Below are 19,982 nucleotides of genomic sequence, written 5' to 3' on the forward strand. Positions count from 1 at the left end.
GCCACCGGAGCGAACGCTTGAAGTGTGTCAGGAGCCAAGACCAGACGTCAACGATGTGGTGTACAAGGAGTATTGCCCTCATGGCAACGAAAGAGTCAATATGCCACTCTAACAGTAGCTGCTAAAAAATAGATACTAGAGAAACAGGTAACAACGAATCTTTGGGAATCTTTGGCAGCAGGCTGGCGTGAAGGTGAGTGCTTGATTTAGGAAAAAGGTTAAAAGGAAACTTACTGGTATTTTTAATACTAAAGCTCTGGCTCGTCAACAATAGTGCACCAATGTCTGGTTTGTTCATTTTCTATTAAACTTACAAGTTGATATTAAGTAGAGTAAGACCTAAAAAAGAAACTGTAATAGTAATACGAATATAAATGGTATAAACTCTTTATTCGAACAGTTCAGATTATTACTTTGCTTATTTACTGATTTGAACCAGGTTTCGGTAACACTTCTATAATCCAGGCTGCTTTGTCTTCCCTTTCACAGGGCAGAGCACACGGATTGGAAATGAGAAATAAGCTCTCGCTGCATCTCTAAGTTCTCACCCTACAGCAGGTTCCTAGTTTTGAACATTGCTGTTGCTTCCCAGCACAAACACTTTCTTGAGATTAAAAACATTTGAGGACTGGCTGCAGTTTTTTTGCCTGGGATCTATTAACCAAGCATTTAATGGTTATTGTATAATACAAAATAGGAGAACAGAACATAATTATTTTTTCTCCAGTGGCACCTTTAATAGTTTTGTACAACATATACAATTCATTGCTTTAGTATTAAAAAATATAATGATATGCTAATGAATCAAAGTGCTGCTTTAAAGAGATCTTTGAAAAGTAGTTAATATATTTGCCAGACTTCTTTTTTTTATAAACCAATACATCATTTCAAAAAAGAGCTTTCCTTCAAAATGTTATTAGGCAGGAAAAAGAAAGGCTGTAAAACATTTTTTACAAATATATACAACACTGTAGAAAACGGCATGAAGCCTCTTAAATCTTCAAAATATCTCCAGCAAATTGCATTTCTAAGAAATTATATTCTAATCATTTAAGTAATCTCAAGGAAATAGTATTTAAGGAGGTATTTCTTTACTAAAGCCTGTAGAAGTAATCCAATTTTAAAAAGAACAGGATGCTACAGATAAAATGAACAAGACATCAGTGCATAAATTATCCACTTTTTATACTACATAACAGAAGTTTCCTGCACAGATAATCATAACGGAAGAGAACTAAGGTTTCTTAAAGAACCTTTAACTTCTGGCTTAAAAAAAGGGTTTCCAATGTACGCTTCAAGCATGATAATTCCAAGACAGATCAATGTGAAATGCTGCTGCAGAGTAAAGCATCAGGATGGAAGTATAAGATTAAAAAAAAAAAAAAAAAAAAAGAAAAAACAGGAAGCAGTTGACTAATGATTTTTTTTTCCTCTGATATGGAGTATCAGTTGTTTCTTTGCTACACATTGAACTTAGAGTAATGGTGCACATACATCTACTAAATCCATTATAACTCCGTCTATATGGTATAAAAGTACCAACTTAAAGTTCTATGTTCAAATACGTTCAACTTGCTGCTGATATCCTGAAGCGATTATGTTAGAGAACAAGTGTAACAAAACAGATATTGCAGTGAAATGGGAAAGCTCAAGAGAACTGAAATTGGTATTAACTGATTATTGCTATTGGGTTACACAAGAAATAGTTCATTGGGTACTTCATACAAAGAAAATGCCCACAACAGACCTTTTTAAAATCCATATGTGACATGCTAAAACTGTTCAGAATGCATGAAGGTAATACAACAAAAAAATACATAAACATGAAAAAAAATTGAGCGTGTCTCATATTACTAAGACTTGAAAAATGTCAGCAAAGGATGATTTTAAATACTTGCTCTTACAGTAAGAAATTTTAAATAACCAACACCTGAGGACAACAACAGTACATACAAAATATGCTCCATTTTTCTTATTATTTATTCAATTTTTTCTGGTATGGAAATATTATTGTCCTGGTTTCGGCTGGGATAGAGTTAACTTAGCAACGACTGAAACATCAGTGTGTTATCAACATTATTCTCATCCTAAATCCAAAACACAGCGCTATGCCAGCTACTATGAAGAAAATTACCTCTATCCCAGCCGAAACCAGGACAATTATGCAACTCACAATGGATTCACCCACTTAGTACAAATTACCTTATCTTTTATAATTACAAGCATTTAGACTGAAAGACTGCCTTAAGCTATTCTTATAAGAATTTGTGGTCATATGCAATCTATTTTGAAACCAGCACAGCCTAAGCAACAGACTGTGTATTTAAGGTACTAGATTTCAGTTTAATAAGCAAATTTCCTACTTTCAAATATGTGTATTGCAAGAACTTTTCACTGCTATTTTTTATGGGATCAAATTACCAGTAGCCCATAAGAGCAATAGTTGTGTGAGTACATATTTAGAAAATTACAGGAGACACCACTGATAGTCAAAATTACTCAAGTATTTTATTATTTTATTTTAAATTCTAAACAGAATTATGATAATCAAAACTGAGTGGAAACAGCTTTCACATACTGACCTTCTGATACAATGTATGCTTGTTGGAGAAATCATCTTAACCAAAAAACATAATGGAATTTTATGACATACTATTTAGGTGACCAAAAGGAGCTAAGAATCAAAAATTATTCTCTTAAATTAGTAGAACTGCAGCAATCCTACATAATCAATGAAAAATGACACTCCCTGCCTTAGTAAGCTTCAACGTTGCCTTAGATTCATGTGGTCTACATTACACAAGGTATGTTTTTTATGTAGTATGTTTGCTACACTGAGATTTTTTTCTTGTGACCACAGCACTTCTCCAGGGACAAAACTATGGAGTTTTGAAAGCTATATAACCAAAATATATATATATTTTGGTATAACCAAAATCCTTTAAATACATTAGCTTACTGCGCGTAATATGCACAAAACCGTTTTTGTGTATGTATTGAATGTGTGTGTCTTCCGCCAGGCTGACGCAATATATCTTTAAAGAGTTGAAAAAACACATCATTCTTTATATTCTAAAATCCTGCAGGCAAACTGTCGTTTAGAGAAGGAAAAAAAAACCAAAGATATTAGGAAAGCTACTCTACACTGGTTAAAAAAAAAATAAATCAAGTACCTGTGGATTTCTCTCTTCTGTTTTTGTATTTAATTTAAAACTTTTTAAATAACACTGTAAATTATAAAATATTTGACTTCACATTGAAGAATGTTACAAATAGTGCCAATGTAACAGTCTTAACCTCCATTCAGTCTTTTGCAGAAGACCTTTGGGCTGTCACCATTGCTGTTTACAGGCTGTGCTAAAGTTCATCGTGCTTAAGACCTGTAACCAAAGGAAAAAAAATTATAAAAACCAATTATATAAAGACTTAATGACTAGTTTTGTAAATGTGGAGAAAGCCCCTTACTTTCTATTTACTGATCGTCAGTCAGTTCAGCAACATGAACTTCATTTTTAGAGCCTTGCTGAAAGTTGACCATAAGCTTTCACAAAGGATAAAAACTACTAAGAATTCTTCATAATGAAAAGTGAATTTGTTCCCTGACTCAAGTCTTTTAAATATTCATCCGCTAAGTTTTTTCTTCAACCTTGAGAGCTGAGATCACCTTTTTATGTTTCGCATTACTCCAAGAAGTCAAGTCTTATTGGAAGTACTAGAAGAGTATTTTTTTTTTCTCATGCTATTTAACTAACTCAGTTTAAAACAATTTTAGTAAAAAAAAAAAAACACTAAAATCTATTTGTAAACTAGAACACCATTTATATTGTAATTTCTTTTTTTTTTCCCTAGGTACACTATATATTACCAAGTGTAGCACTGTAGGACAGTTATTATGAAAGCTGCCTGCCATATCCCGCTGTAAGATCATGTTTTCCCTTCTTTCTAACTTTGCCAATCTGTAATAATAATTGTTTACGTCAGGTGTCTACTACATCAAATTTATTTTAGTGTCTTCTGACACCACAAGTTAGGGAAACTACACCTGTTTGTCCATGACAGCATTCTGTTCATTTCTAACTTGGGAAGTTATAGCATTCCCATGTGTTGCAGCAAAGATTTGAACCAGTGCAAACGCCTGTTGCTATCCCCGTGAAACACTGCCCAAATGCGGCCATGCAATAACATATTAGAAAAGAGCAGCTCAGGAGCCCTCCCAGGACATCCTACCAACATTTCCCAGTGACTCCAGACTAGAAAGACTCCCAGTTTCTGTGTTCTCAGTTCCCCTCCCTTCTGGCCTGGGCAAGGCCGAGAAGAAAGCTGCCACCACGTCCCTGGGTTTCGGTAGCTGTCGGGTGGAGCGTACAGGGACACAGAGCTACAGGAAAGTTTATGATGGGGCCAGAGACCGAGACTGGTGGGGAAACCTGTAAACCACGGTCTGAAGACAGAGAGCACAACATGGACATCTCTGGAGAGGATGAGTAAAACCTGAAAGGAGGGGAGCGCAAGTAGCCAGGCGCAGAGACCACAGCTGCAAATCCGGGCAGCATGGAGAAGGTGAAGGAGACTGTTCTGCTCAGTCAGGTGCAAAAAGGCCCTGAGTAGATAAGCCCAGAGTGAGAGATGCTGAGGCAAACAACACTTGCCGAACTGGCAGATTTCAGCTATAACATTTATCTCGATGGTTCAGTGTTTGGCAGTTCTTATTTTTGGAGAGAAGGAGGTTTTTAACCTTACTTGGGTATTTTTATGTACAGCTTTTGTCCTTTATTTTTTAAATCTCTCACATTTTATACTTTGAATATGCACTGCCTTGATAGGATTAAGAAGCTAGAAGAGCAATGCAAAATAAAAAAAAAAAATCATGCTAGAAAATTAAACAGCAAGCAGCTTTCAAGCAAATCTCAGGTAAGAAGAGATAAGTGAGGGATACCTTACTACTGAATTAATATAGGTGATTGACACTGAGGACTCAAATTATTGAAAAAGTTTTTGTGAACTAATGAATTAATACAGACTTAGTAACCTACTGCTTAACAGACTACACTGAATTAAAAGGCATTAGCTTTAGATTCTCTAAGTGAGGTCTAAGCTAATGTATTTAATATTTGTGTCTCAAATCATGTGGAACAGTTGGTTGTGTTTGAACTCTAAGAATAGGGGTCTGCTAACAGTTTTCTTGGAGATTTTGGCATGAAACAAAAGATTTTATCCTCTTAGTGTAACTCCTATGTAAAGAAGCATCATGCGACTCTTAAAACCCACACAATTTCTCTAGAGCGGGGAAAATTACACAAATACAATACTTGTGCCTACTGACCCCAATCTTAATTTCAACCATATTAATATTTATTTTAAAGAGTTAACAGATGAATATGCATGTAAATTACCTTTTTGAAAGAACAATGTTAGATTTTTCTTCTCTTTTTCAATTTGCTGTATTAACTGTCGTATCTCAGAGTCATAGTCAACCCATTCGGGAACTATCCGAGCAGCAGCCTTTAATTTTGGTTCTTTGGTTTGGGGATTGTTGCACTGAAAGTTTAAAAGATACCAGATGTAAACAAAGTAAATGTGAAAATGTCACCTCTCTAAGGAACTTTAAGTGATCTCCCCCTTGACATCACTAAAAATAAACAGCAGAACACCAAACATGTATTATTGTTAAAAACTAGCTATGTAATCATTTGTTGACTGGGACAATAATCTGAATGTTTCAAAATGGTCTACAATTATTTCAAAGTGAAAACTAAGTAAGTTTAACATCAGACAGAAAATACTCAACAGCAAATCATGAATCTTGACAAGGGATTTAGAGAATATTACCAACTTAATATTTTGCAGAGAACTGCTATTTACCGTACATTCTAGTCACCATACCATTTGAATATCTGGCTAAAATTCTCGTATTTTATAAATGGGGCCATCTCTCAGCAGCTCACAGAAATATCTCCACTCTCTAACATAGTTCCTTGCCCTAAATTATTTCATACCCAAAATAACTTTGTCAGCATTTACAATTTCATTGAAGGACACTGTGCAAGGTCATTTACCTTGACATTAAAAAAAAAAAAACCAAAAACAAAAACACCACACAAAACAAGTTGTAAATAAGCCCTGTTTAAATTATTTAAAACATTTTATTGTAAATCCTTTTATTTTCTGCTGACTATATGGATAGCAGAGGCATAGCTAGCACAAGACGACTAATATTTAAACAAAGTTACACAGGGAGATGTAAGATACACATTACCATTTGAAATTAAATCTGATATGTTTTTTATTAAGTTTGTGATGCTTCCTCTAGTGTTGTCTAGAAAATACATTGATTAGTTCCATAAAATAAGTGAAAATCATAATAAAAAGTGATACATGATCATGGGGATTGAAAGAAGGTCTAGTAACTTAATTTCAGTCTTTCTTGAATAGAGAGTACCCATGTTTAGCGCACAAAACCCCTTATTTTAACAACTATAAAGACACAAAGAAAACAAAACTATTTACATAATGAATATTCGCACCAGATTCCAACTGTCTGTTTTTCTTCAGAATTATGGCTCTGAAGTATCACTCACACTGCATGGGCGTTGTCAAAAAATGAGTATGGCAGAAAAATGGGATGGGGGTAATAATGACAGAGAAGAACATTTTCTCTCTCTGTTTCAATTCCCAAAGACAGACATTTTCTTCTTTCTAAATGTGAATAGTCTCCTCAGCATTATGCTTTTTAAGCTCTGCTTTATCTCCAGTTTATCGTGGTGAAATGGACAGAGAAAACCCTGATAACATTAATCCTCTACACAGCAGATTCTGGAGGAACCAATACCTGAACAGTTAGCAGTACTTCATTAGAGGTCCACTAACCTTGCTGAATATGGAAGCAAGATAAGGAAAATATATGTACAGGTGTGAAAACCCCTGATCCTATCCAGTTACAGACAGCAACACTTAATTTTCAGGTACAGTTTTCAGCTTCAGCATAAGGAAACCTGGGACGGAGAAGCGGGAGAGGTCTCGGAGGAGAGGAGAAAAGTTGCTGTGTTGTAGGGAACAGGAAGTAGCGTTCCAGTGCCCTCCAGCACGGCTGCCTCCATGACATCGCATACGCGTATCTCAAAAGCCACAGAAATTATAACAAAGCTTTTAATCTATAAAACTAATTTAACTCAAAAATCAACTCACCAAGTCTATTGTTTTAGCTTTTTTCTTGGATTCATCATCACACCAGGTTTCACACCAAAGCCATTCCTGAGGGAGAGACTTAATAGCTACTTGATGAATCATATTATTGGGAAGATCCTGTACAAATTTTGTAAAATCAGAAGTTAGCATTGCATTTAATGTAACTTGTTATCAGGCAATTACTTAAAAGTAGAGTATCTTAGCCTATTACCGTTTCTTCAAATTGTTCTTACGTTTCCTTCTAAGTGCTCACCTCGTTCTTTTTCAAGTAGGTTCAGAACTTAGTCATGGTCATTTTGATGGCCAATTCCACCTCTCATTTCTCAAGCAATTTTTTCTTGTACTCAATGTCTTTCCTTCCTTAGCTTCACAAAAGCAATACTACTGTCTGATACTTATGGTTCAGATACTGCATGTTGTACTATAACTGCTACTGAGCAGAATTACACTGTGTGAAATTATTAAAGCAAAACTTAACCATCTTGCCTTTCCTCAAATTTGCAAAAAAAAGCTCAAAAGCATATAATCCAGGATTACGCCACTACTCTAAATTTAGCCGCCTTCTAGAAAAATGGATTCCGGAAACACAAGCATGAAAAGGAAAAGCTATTAAACTGCTATTTTGGCTATCTTCCTTACTTCACTTAAAATGTCGTGGTTTGGGGTTTTTTTTGTTAACCTTTATTATATAGTCAAGTACACTCATCATGAAAACTCTGAATCAATATCTTGCTGAATGTAGGGAACGGCATTTACAAATGAGAAAAACCTCAGGTGGTCATACATTGCATGTACTCTGGCCATAGTTAAAAATAACAGGTGTCACTGGTAGATCCATTCGTAAGCTCCTTCACATGTGCAACCCCTACGTTATATTTAAAAAATAAATGTCAGTACTCAAATAAGTATTAGTCACATCTTATTTTGCCAATTCACATTGCTAAATGTGACAGAATAAAATAGCACATATAGCTGCATTATGAAAGGCATATAACTTAATTCAAATATAGACATTAGTACATGAAAATTACATCAAATATAAGTATACTGAGAATCAAGACATTCAACATTAAATTAAATGCTTTATTTTTTGAAAAATTTCAATTCTATGAATTTTTGGAAGATAAAATAAATGGTTTATCACCATCTCCATTTCAAGATAAAAGAGATGATAGTGGTTTTCTGTTGTGGCTCTCTGACTTTCTGAAATCACAATTCCTGAGTTACTACAGTAACTCTCAAAGAAGTGGTGAATTTACAAATTGCTATATGGAGTAGAAAGCAGACAGACAACTGCTAGTTCCAGGATTTAAAGTAAATAGAAGAAAATAATTTAAAAAAAAAAAAAATCTAAACAAAAAGTTGCTTATGTTTTCAGAACAAAGTGATTTATCCTCAAAACCACTAAAACACCTCTGGAAGATCAAAGCTGAAAAATATTAACGAATCAGAAAAATAAATGAACAAGAACAGATTGTTTTTAGTGTCAGTGCTAAAATTCTTGTTCATTCAAAATATGTAAACTGCTGAAATGAAATCTTCTAGACTTTCACAAACAACATTTAAAAGTTATTCTTCAATTTGATTTACAATACAACTGTTTTCACATTTAGTCAGATAACCTACACAATTTTAAAGGGGGACTCAACTACAGCAGCATCTTTATTAGAAAATAAAACCTCTAGTTTAAAATATAAAACCATTTCCTCGTAGTAAAAGATTTTACTCTTATATTCCTTTCTGCTAATTTAATTAAGTAAAGAAAAAGACGGTTAATTACCTAGTTTTTAATGAACTGGTATTAGTATAAATATTGGTATTAGTCTAAGTATTTGTTTTGTCATCTTTACATAAACATTTCCATGCTTCTCTTTAAAAAGAGCAATTAAATAGGCTCTACTAGAAAACTAGTTTTTATCATGTGTCATTTTTCTCCCTAGGAGTTCTTTACTTACTATTCTTGGCATTTAAAATTACCTTTTTTTCCACACCATCTACTTCTATTTTGCAGTTTATATTAGTATAACCTTAACTACCACCCATGAAGGTAGCAGTGCTCGCAGATTAGCGAAGAGCTGAGATTGCTTCTTCTTTGAGAAGGGCAGTAAGCACTCCAGACAGATATTTAAAATAAAAATAAAAATAAAAAAAAATTATCATAATGCATCGTATCAGTAGATAAAACCTCTCCAGGACTCTTGTAAAATATTGCACTGTCGTTTCTATTTCTAGGAACGATGCTGGATTTGGTGTAAGTAGCACCAATGAAGACAAAGTGATTCCTGTCAATACAGTCAGAAATCAGATTACTATGAAAATATTACTTTGAAATATTTCCCTTTCCAAAGTCATTCCAATTCCATTCTGCCAAGATTTAGCTACCTTAATGTCTGCTCTCAGCACTAATGTGCTGAGGGAAGGGTATTTGATACTAAGTGGCTTTTGATTTGATCCAACAGATTTAGAAGAGATATATGCTATGAATGCTGTCACTGAAAATAGGAGAATCTCAAAATTGAAAGATACACATTATTAATATTCTGAGAACATTAGATAAAACTAATGACTATTTCTCAGAAGCAGCATTATGGTGGAAGCCCTGTAACCAGCTTCCAAATCTTTAAGGTCTTTCTGAAAGACACCTTACACATATGGGTAAGACTACGTTTGAAAAACACAGCTAATCACATCAGGGCTCTCTAAGTGTGCGATACAGAGCCAACAATTCATTCTGTTGTCCAGAAAAGAGAGGTAAAATCTGACTATTGCTGTTATATCAGTCTTTTGCTCTTAACAGTCATAGCTTAAGGCTGCTCCAACTCCTTGTGTCCAGTCTAGTTTGAGTTTGTAGTGTGGCTGTACTTCCACTTTTCTTTGTCTAGTATCAAAGGAACTACTACTTTCAGTTTTTAATTTTATTTCTGGAAAAAATGTAAGTGGCAGTAAGGTACTTAGGTACGAGAGAGAGAGAGACTCGCTTGCAGAGTAAGGGGGTGGAATGCAGGCATTGAGAGATGTGGGCTTTGCTACTCTAGGATCCCTTTACTGCTATAGGCAGGCAACAAACCTTTTGTGCTTTAGTAATTCCACAAGGAAAATTACAAAAGCAGGGACAAATCTCACTTAAGCCTTCTGAAGTTCACCCAAAGAGATACATGAATAAAATTATTATTTACTCGGGCAGAGATTGGATGAGCTGTATTATCAATCTTCTGCTGAGTTAAAGAGCCTCTACTACAGAAGAAAAGAATAAATTTGAGTACGTTCTGTACATCTGGAATCTACTTACATGCTTGTGATTTGCACCTTGACTCACCCCACCTAGCTTTAAAAATTGGTGGAGTTATGTAAATGAAGACTACAGTCACCCCAGGGTGACCATGTACAGCAACTGCTAGAGTGCATTAGCAGTTAGCTTACAAAAATTAAATTTACATTAATAGAAAAAAGGAAGAAAGGAGGAAAAGAGCTTGTTAAATAAGAATATAATTACCATTATCAGAATATAGGATTATCATTAGAGAAACACAAATGTATATAGAACATCTACAAATAAAGGACAGCAGTGCAATACATCTGTCCTCTATGCTGTGTTGTCCCCTTTTTTCATATTAAACAATTACTTAAAGTAATAATAATTTGGTTTTCTGAACTGTGCTCAAATGCCCACCTGAAAATTTGCTAGAACATCAGTAAAGGGCAAATAGTTTCAGAGTTACACAACATATATAGAGAGATACAAAATAATACCGTGTATATTAAGAAAGATAAAGAAAATGAAACCTAAATTGCTTAAACCCATATATACCTGATCTAGATTTGACAGACTGTTTGGATCTTGACTAAGAGCCTGGTACTGGCCCCGAAGCCTATCTCCTGCTGCAATCTTTCTGAACTTCTTAAGATCCACAACATATAAGGCACTACAAAGATAAAAAAAAAAAAAAAAAAAAAAAAAAAAGAATTAAGACTTGTGGAGTTTCACCTTCTTTTTGGTAACATTAATAAAAGTAACAAGAAACCAAAAAATGTTCCCATCCTAAAGGAGTATTTTTTTTTAATTAAGTAGCTGAAGCTACAATAAAAAGTGAAATCAATGTGTCATTGGCATTCATGCCTTTTTCATCTCTTGCTGAGAATGATTACAGGGCAATTGCTTTTGAATGCCTCAGTGATCAATACCAAGACCCAGATTTTAATCAAATTCACGAACTGCACAAAAATATGTACAGAGTTATCCTACCTAATATGGTATTTCCTTTTCCCAAGATGTGATGCCCAGTATCCTGATTTCCAGAAACGGTATCCATCCATTTCTTTACGGCTGTCACAGAAAGGTGTGTATCCATAGGGAGCTCCATTTAGATCTAGATCTTGGAGTTCTTTTAGGTCACTTCTCACAATCTAAAGAAAAAATCAAAATATATTTATTTTTATAATTTAATACTGTATTTAAGGTGTGCATATGAGGGTAGTTATGGCAGCAAGCTTCCTAAGTTTGATTTTAATTTTTAAAAAACCTGAGACACTACAACAGTGGAGTATAGATAAAGTATTCTATTGGAATGACATTTACCAAATTATTGTTCTAGGAAAAAAAAAAAAAAAAGTGTTTATTCTGTGGCCATCTGTGGAACACATTTAATAAGTAAATTAAATAAAACAAGCAAAGTATTTTTAATTTAGAGACCAGTGTTTCCGGTTGCCCAATATTAAACTCCTTCACGCAGGACTATAACTTTCACAATCTACTGAACATCTCCCTTCTAAAAAATCCTTCCTATTTGTTATATTAGCTTGGGCACTCCAAAGTTAATGCATCATTAATGAATCTTTGTATCTAGTAACAATGTACTTTTAAAAATAGGTTATAAAGATATTTTACAAATATCCTTTATTTACTTATCAATCATTCTTCCATCAAACCCCACTAATCTAATTTATCAGTGGTAAAAAAGTTTTAGCTGTTTCTAAGTACAGAGACAATCCTTAGAGTAGTTAGGACAGACAACCAGTACTACTACCGTATCCAGATGAAATTGCAGAAAGTTGCAGTCTGCATTGCTACATCTAAATTTAACTTACTCTCAAGCTTCAGAAAAGGACGAAGATACATAATATTTGTTCTGAGGTTTTTAATAAGCATGTCATAGACTCTTCAATGCTGTTTGAGACAGCACGTTACCTTTCAGTATATTATACAATATTCATTTCTGAGTGAAAGACTGCATACAAATTTAAGAAAAACAGAGACAGGATTAATCTTCAAAAAATTCAGCCATCTGGAAGTTGTTCAAATGGTCCAAACTAATCACCGCAGACTCCTTCCCATAGTGAGTGGCAAAGTCCTCTCATAATCAGCCCAGAGACTGATCACTCGAATATGCTTTAAGATTGCCCCTACCTCTCCAGGTGCCTTTCTCTCACCACAGGCAATTTAGGGCAACTCAGTGTAGTGAGACTTAATTTTTGCATGACTAGAGACAAGTGAAATCATGGCATTTCACGTTCTGCAACACCACTGGTTCTGCTTGTACAACTGCAGTAGTCTTACGAGACCAACATCTGAATAAAATGGCCACAGAGAATGAAACTGGATCAATTCAAGCCAAAATGAATTCCGCATACATTTATACAGCACTATTTTTTCTTACCTGGTCAGCATCGACAAATATTATTTTATCCACAGCCAAAGGGAAAAGAACATCCAAAAAAAGAATTTTGTAGCCCCAGATAATTCTTTGTTTTTCTGTCTGTTGATAAAGCCAGCGGGGCCACTTATACTGTACTAACTCATACTTGAAGCCATACTTTTTAGCCATGTGAGGCATAACATCCTAGAAGAACAAAAAAAAATATTAGCTGCACAGGTATGTGACACACAAGGACTCAGAAGGAAAAAGAGGGAAAGCTGAAACACAGTTGCAGCTGTGTTAGCCTTACTGTCTACACAAATTATTATTTAAAAAGGTTTCTTGAGTTCTAGCAGTATCCTCAGCTACGTAAATATAAAAAGCATTTCTTTCAAGCTCTTGGAGACTATCAGAAGATAATAGAATATTCTATAATATAACTGGGCTTTGGGTTCCAGAAAAGAAGAACCTTACACATGACACTTAAAACTATTATTTAATGCATTCAGAGATCACTTCCAAGTGTGAAAATTTAATTTGAATGATATAATTACTCAATTGTAATTAAAAAAAAAAAAAAACCAAACAAAAAACAACTTAAAATTTTTAAGAAAAAATAATAAAAGGAAGAACATTTGTCCTACCTTAAATGTTGGGGAGAGATAGTTTTTCAGAAACCAAAATTTAACTGGTGTTTTTGTATGACGTAGGACAGAAAGCATCATAATTCTGTGGAAATATAAGTCTATAATAAACAAACGAATACACAGAGGTCATTAAATTTCAACTGCACCTAGAAGGTGCTAAAATTTTCTAATTATAATTTTCTTTAACCCAGTTTAAGCAGAAATTTCTGTCTATTTCTAATTAAAAGCCTTAAAGAGCATGCGTTCAAGACCACTTTGAGATGGATTTATTCAATCCCGATCAGCTAAGCAATATTAGAAGGAACAATTTCAAAAGTGGATCTGCTAACAAGTTTTATTCTAAGAGAGGTGCCTGACAAAATTAGAATAATGATTAATACCGTATATTAACTTGGCTACTGAGATAACTTATTTTAGAAATATACTGGTTGAGTTTAATAGGTTGCTGAAATGAAAAACAGTGGAAAAGAGAAAGCATAGTTCAAGTAAAGATCTTCTTCAAAAAACCCTTGATAACTGTAAAAATCACTATTTTGGGTTCAATTTTTTTTTCACTATTGTGGCATTTGTTTGGTGTAACCCGACAGATAAGCAATGTCTTACAACCTTACAAGAGGTCAAGTCTGCCTTAAAAATCAAGAAACAATAAACCTTAAGGTAAAGAAGCATGTAGAATGTTTTAAAATTGTTTTTTGTCTCTTTTAAAATAAACAAGTCTTTCCCTTTATGAAGGTTGTTGTAGGTTCAAGGAAAGAAACACAGATGTTCAAACTGTGTCAGACTACTAAGAAATAAAAATCAATATATACAAAATACTGCCTTCCAAATAAATATGCATGAAAGAATTGCAAAATTCCATTTTAGGATAGGAAAATCACTAAATCTGACACCTGTAGACAAGTACTCAAAGAAATCAGAAGAGTAACAGAGATGGTTGTGAACAGATTGGGCAATACTGTAAGAATTCCTTCAAAGCAATCATTGCTTATTGAATGAACTCTGAGGTGAGTATGGCCATATGTGCATATAGTAGTATCTATAGTTTGGACTAAACGTGAATAGATACAACTCTAACGAAGTCACTGCTGTTATGTCTTTATAAAGAGAGGCTGAACTTCATCCTTTATGTTCACACTTCGCACATGCACTTGTGAAAGACATGGAGAACATTTTTCTTTCTTCAAAGAATAATGGTAATTTTGAACATCTATACGTTGAATCACTTTGTTCTCAAAGATTAATTTGGTCCTCACTGTATAAAACTTTTCTATGTTTTAACAATTTATTCTTTACACCTTGTCAAAAAAGTCAGTTTCTTTAAGCTCCTTAATTTTAGGATGAATGTTTACAGTACGCCTATGAAATTCTCATTTCCCTTTTACCTTTCCTTACCGTAAAAAACGTTCATATAAATGGCCTGAAGCAACTGAAAAAATGTTAAGAATATCGCTTTTCTTTTCCTTCTCTTCTGTTGGAATTTCTTCTGAAAATCTAAGAAAAGAACACCAAATTATTATGTAAAGTATACATTCAGCAGAAAAAAAAATACTACCCTATTACCATTAAGCTTGCAAAGAATCAAAAGTAAGAAAAATACATAAAAGAAATACTCATCCTACAGTAACTGAGTACACTTATATTCTACTCCTACTGCACATGCCTATGATACCAAAATCTTTTGGGAGCAACACCTCATACCCAGTCACTCAGGACAAACAATGGCACAACTGCAGTTTCCAATATTTTCAATCAAACAGAACCCAAATTTGGCAGGAACTCCATGTTTTCTCAGTGCAAAAATCAGAAATACACACAGCCAAAATATCTAGAGAACTGGTTATTTTTTAAATCTGTAACAGTTATTTTTCAAGCTTCATTTGCGTGCATCCTACATCACAAGAACCAATGCATATTCTTGAGGTGAGGGGTGTCTGCATAGCCCCACAGGAGCTGAATGTATACTCTAAAATACAGACTGAACATAATATAAAGATGGCCACACCAGGCCAAACGACATAATTAGCCCAGTAGCTTACCAACAGCAAATGACAAGGCCGAGGAGTAGCAGCCTTTTGCAGAATACTCTCATAACATTCAGTGGTCTGTGGTGCTGGGATTTCCTGAGTGTTTTTCATAATACTTACTGAATTCTTCCTTAAATTCATCCAGTTACTCTCCCTATAAGCTACCCTAGATCTTTGAGGTACATTGTCCAGAGGTTTTCTGTTTCTGCTGCACAGCATTCTTTGCTTGCTTTGAATACCAAAGTCTACCAGCATTGGTTTTTTTAATCATGTATGCCTTCCAGCGCAAACAGCTAGGGGATGGTGGCTGCAGTCTCCCTCAGAGGACTGCTTCATGGATCTCAGAACTGCAAAGGCTGCCTTAACCAAATTCATTACAGTAAGGCTTGATATTGTTGGAGAGTCACCTCAATAGTTTTTTTTTTTTTTTGAGGTGAGTCACTCTTCACACACTTAGATTGTATGAGTCACTCCTATCGACTTTTCTTCTAGTTAGATCCCTTTCAATAGTATACTTTAAAAAAGCATAAAAATAAGTATCCCTCATAATCTTTAAGAACAAATGAGACAAGTCTCATATCTCCAACATATTTGAAAGAATTCACACCACTCCACTAACACAAAGCTGAAATCTCAGAAGGCTGCAGTGTGTTTAAGTGGTGTGAATAATCTTTTGAGAAACCCATGTTCTTTTCACTCAGCCATGGTACGAGGAGATAGCATAGTCCTACCAGATCAGAACTACAGCAAATGCAAAAGAAAGGGACATCACTGGAGTGGCACTGACTGCATGGTGTGACATCTCTGAAGAAGACAACCCCCCAACTAGCACTGAGTTCTCACAGGCTAAATAGACTGCAGCTCAGTCCCAAGCAGACTGTCTTCTGTCTTTCTGACTTTCTGTCCCATTTCTTATACTTAGTGATAGCAGGATTGAAAGAATGTCAAGCTCTTTATAATGTAACCATCACCACGTGTGACTGCACAGACAGATATGAAAAAGAAAATCAGGTTTTGATGCAAGGAATGTGAAAATATTGATTATGCAAAGCTTTACAGAAGGCAGAGATCTTCTGAATGGAACAAACTGCTGTGAAGATGGCTGGGTTAACCTGTAAGGCCACAGGGGAAAAGCAGTCAGTTGGCAAAGGCCAGTTCTGTTATGGGTGATGTGGTATGCACACGTGTCCTGTGTCAGAAAACACAAGGATTCCTGTAATGAACAGTGTGCTGGCAGGATATACTTTTCATTCTGGGATATCAAAGAGGAAGGTTATTTGACAAGTTCCTAGAAAGGAAGAAGCTGACAGACAAGTGGCAGGCCTCAAATCATGCCCCTGAGCCACAACCTTGAATCAACGGGAAGAGCAAATAATAAACTTTATTGGGTGAGAGGCTTCAACAGCCCAGCCAAGCTCTGTACCTGATGCACGCTGGTGAACCAACCCACTGTGAAAAAAAGACTACACCCAGAAGATCATAAGATCTCTGGCCTTGTAACCTTCCTAGAGGGATCTCAGATTTTGACCACTGCGCATACATCCTTTCATGCAGCCAATTAGAAGTGGGAAGCTTGAAGACAATGAAAAATTCCTTCAGCTAACGTCATTCTGCAAAAGAGGCCACCTTTGTGCAGAAGTGTGGGTCCACTTCCCTGACCTGTAGCTTCAGGAAGAAATTTTTCAGAGTTGTAACATAGTAGTCTGGAAGGCTTTCTGAACCTAGTCAATATTGTAACAATATCATTTATCATCTGTGGATAAATGGTGATAAACATAAAATCAGCAACAGAAACTCAATAAAATGTCTAGGTACTTAAGATACAAGAAGCCTTGCCAGGAGAGATGATAAGGCTGAAACAGACACCAGTCCTGGATCTACCAAGACACATGTGTGCTGAGGATTAATTGGGGTCCACTGTTTACTAGATAAAGTAGAACTGCTATGCCTTTTCTTTATCTTCTTTAAGAGTCTTTGTGACTGACAACCATTGCCAAGGCTACTGAAAATGGAGGAAAACCTTTTTTGAGTCTCGCAGCAGTCGTTTGGGACCAGAAAGTCTTTAGGGTATGGAGAAAATAGTGATGAAAAAGCCATTCTCCTTAAATCCCTCATACTGACATTAGCCCTATCTTACTAGCTGAATTACAGTGCAAAGATGTTCTCCTGAGCAATGGAGGAATCAGACTTTACCTTGATAGTAATTCTTGAATGTTTAAATTTACTTACGGACAAAGCTACTGCAATTTCTTTTTTCTTTCAGGGCAAAGAGATCTATGATTACTTGGATTAAGTTGTTTACACAGTCAAGTCATTAACCCTAAATTACCTTCAGTTCTTTGCCTTTGCAATTACACAGCCATGAGAGCTTAGCACTTGGTAGCATACTGCAGAAACCACCTTTGCTGGAAATCAGACTTTCTGAGAGCAAACATGAGTGTTTCCTACAAAGTGGATGGAGTCCAGTAGGGAAACAATGTATTGCAAATTAAGTCATCCCCCCCCGCCCCGCAACAGCCTTGAAGATCCAGAAGAGGAATTATCATCACCTTGAAAGGGTGGATGAATTTATTGTGTTGCCAGCATTCCAGATTAAAGACCCAAGCTCATTCTTCTTTGATATTAATAAATATTGAGAACAAATAATTCATCAAATCATTGGGAATTCAGTAAGTACTTTTGACAGCACCCCAATTTTCATGCTTGAGAACATTATCTTTTTGAGATGTTTCTTGTGAAAAAGGTCTCTGAAGTCTTACAAGGAAAGAATGCCCAGGGAGCATCCAGGCCACTGCTTCTAAAATACATTGGTCAAAGGTCATCTGACTGAAATGCTCTCGAAAGGACAATTAACATGTCTTGGAAAATGATACAACACCCCATGTTCTTAACCACAGCACAGATATACTAGTCTGTTAAAAATAAAAAAAACTAAAATTATTTTTCTAAGCAAAGATGAAACATCTTTTTTTGCCCTTATCTCATTCTCCAAAATGATATAGGTATTTCACAGGAACTTGTATCTTATAAAAACTAAATTCAAATAAAAAAAAAAAAAAAAATCAACCTGAACCACACACCATCCACAGACAACATAATTATGAGCAACTGAAAACAAAGTTTTACAATGGTATACGGCAAATTAGAAATACTAGAATGCTATAAGCTTTACATTTGGGGCTAGAGACATTTATTATAATTCTTTCTAGAACTTTAGAAAGTAAACTTTAAAGTAAAAGGCATTTTATTGACAAATACAAAAACACTTCTTGAGCTTTCATAAATTACATCTAGCAGCAGACAAGCAGCATCATAGCCTGCTTTTTAATGTTCAGATTGATACATCTGAGTACCACATTACTTGCTGGGATTTTCACATTAAGATTGATTCCCTGCCACAACAAAATAAAAATAATGCCAATGGAGAAAATGAACAGGAACTAGAAATGCAAAGGAGGGATTAAAAAAGGAAATAAATAAATGAGATGTACAAGACGTTAGAGCTTGTCTTTCCCCTGTTTTTATTTATATTATAAATCCCTTGGGAAGCCTTTTTACATATTTGTATCTCTATTTAAGAAACACTGTATCTCTAACTAAGAAACACTTACGCTATGAGTAATAATAAACATGTCCTGGCACAGTTAAAGTATAAGCAAATTATGCATTACCTTGTAACTGATTTCCGATTTCCTTTTTTTCCTGTTGTTCCATCAGCAAGGAGATCTTCATTCATTTTATCAGGCTTTTTCTGTACCTAGTCATTAAAATAAATGTGTTTTTGTAACTTGGGAAGTTAGTTGATAATAATTACTACTTCAATTGCAATATCTAACTATCGTGTACTTACTGGCTAGAGCTGGACCATCTTACCAATTTCTATTTCAGTAAAATACCTACTGAACTGCATTAAAACTGAACAGTAAAAATGTCATTTCATACTTTTAAACTATGTACAGAACTTACTGTAGTAAGAAGAAAAGTAATCAATTATGAAAAATTAAATGGTGATTAATAAATCAAACAGCATGTTCAAGCCCTCTGTACTTCTTTATGCAAAGAGTAACTAAAAGTGTAGGAAATCATAACTCATTTTCTTCCCTCACGAGTTTGTGGTCCAGCCATTAGCTGGCAGAAGGCAGCTAGCAGGGAGTCGCACGACACCTGGAACTTACCTGAAAGGAAACTGTGCTTCTCATAAGCCCTTCACAAGGAGAAAGCAACAAATCTGTCGCTGAAACATAAGCTCTCCCATCCAGCTTAAGCAATTTCTGCTGTCTTACCCAGATGCTTAATAAAGGCTCCAAATTAATTTTGTTTGCTGACCTTAATTTCCTTGATTAAAAGAAACTTAATGGCTTTTGAAACCCAAATAGCTTCTAAAACACTAAATGTTTGAACATATTCAATTCTAACCATATTAACGTCATGTTTATACTGTCAAGCTAATGCTTACAGTTTTCTGTTCACACTACATCATGTGTCTTTTTAGC

General features: G+C 35.0%; 1 protein-coding gene across 1 annotated transcript in view; it reads right to left on the reverse strand.

The window, feature by feature from the left end:
- Positions 1–3,311: 3,311 nt before the first annotated feature.
- UGGT2 (UDP-glucose glycoprotein glucosyltransferase 2) overlaps positions 3,312–19,982 on the reverse strand; it is a gene marked incomplete at its 5' end in the record, with an annotated part of 93,482 nt that continues 76,811 nt past the window's right edge. Inside the window, 9 exons of the mRNA XM_082332838.1 lie at positions 3,312–3,380; positions 5,394–5,538; positions 7,186–7,302; positions 10,994–11,108; positions 11,429–11,589; positions 12,840–13,022; positions 13,463–13,547; positions 14,858–14,956; positions 19,161–19,246. Of these exons, the coding sequence (XP_082188964.1) occupies positions 3,358–3,380; positions 5,394–5,538; positions 7,186–7,302; positions 10,994–11,108; positions 11,429–11,589; positions 12,840–13,022; positions 13,463–13,547; positions 14,858–14,956; positions 19,161–19,246 (1,014 nt within the window). The 3' untranslated portion in view covers positions 3,312–3,357. The remainder of the gene's footprint in view (positions 3,381–5,393; positions 5,539–7,185; positions 7,303–10,993; positions 11,109–11,428; positions 11,590–12,839; positions 13,023–13,462; positions 13,548–14,857; positions 14,957–19,160; positions 19,247–19,982) is intronic.

The sequence above is a fragment of the Platalea leucorodia genome (assembly GCF_965183815.1).
Source record: "Platalea leucorodia genome assembly, chromosome: 2".
NCBI lineage: Eukaryota > Metazoa > Chordata > Aves > Pelecaniformes > Threskiornithidae > Platalea > Platalea leucorodia.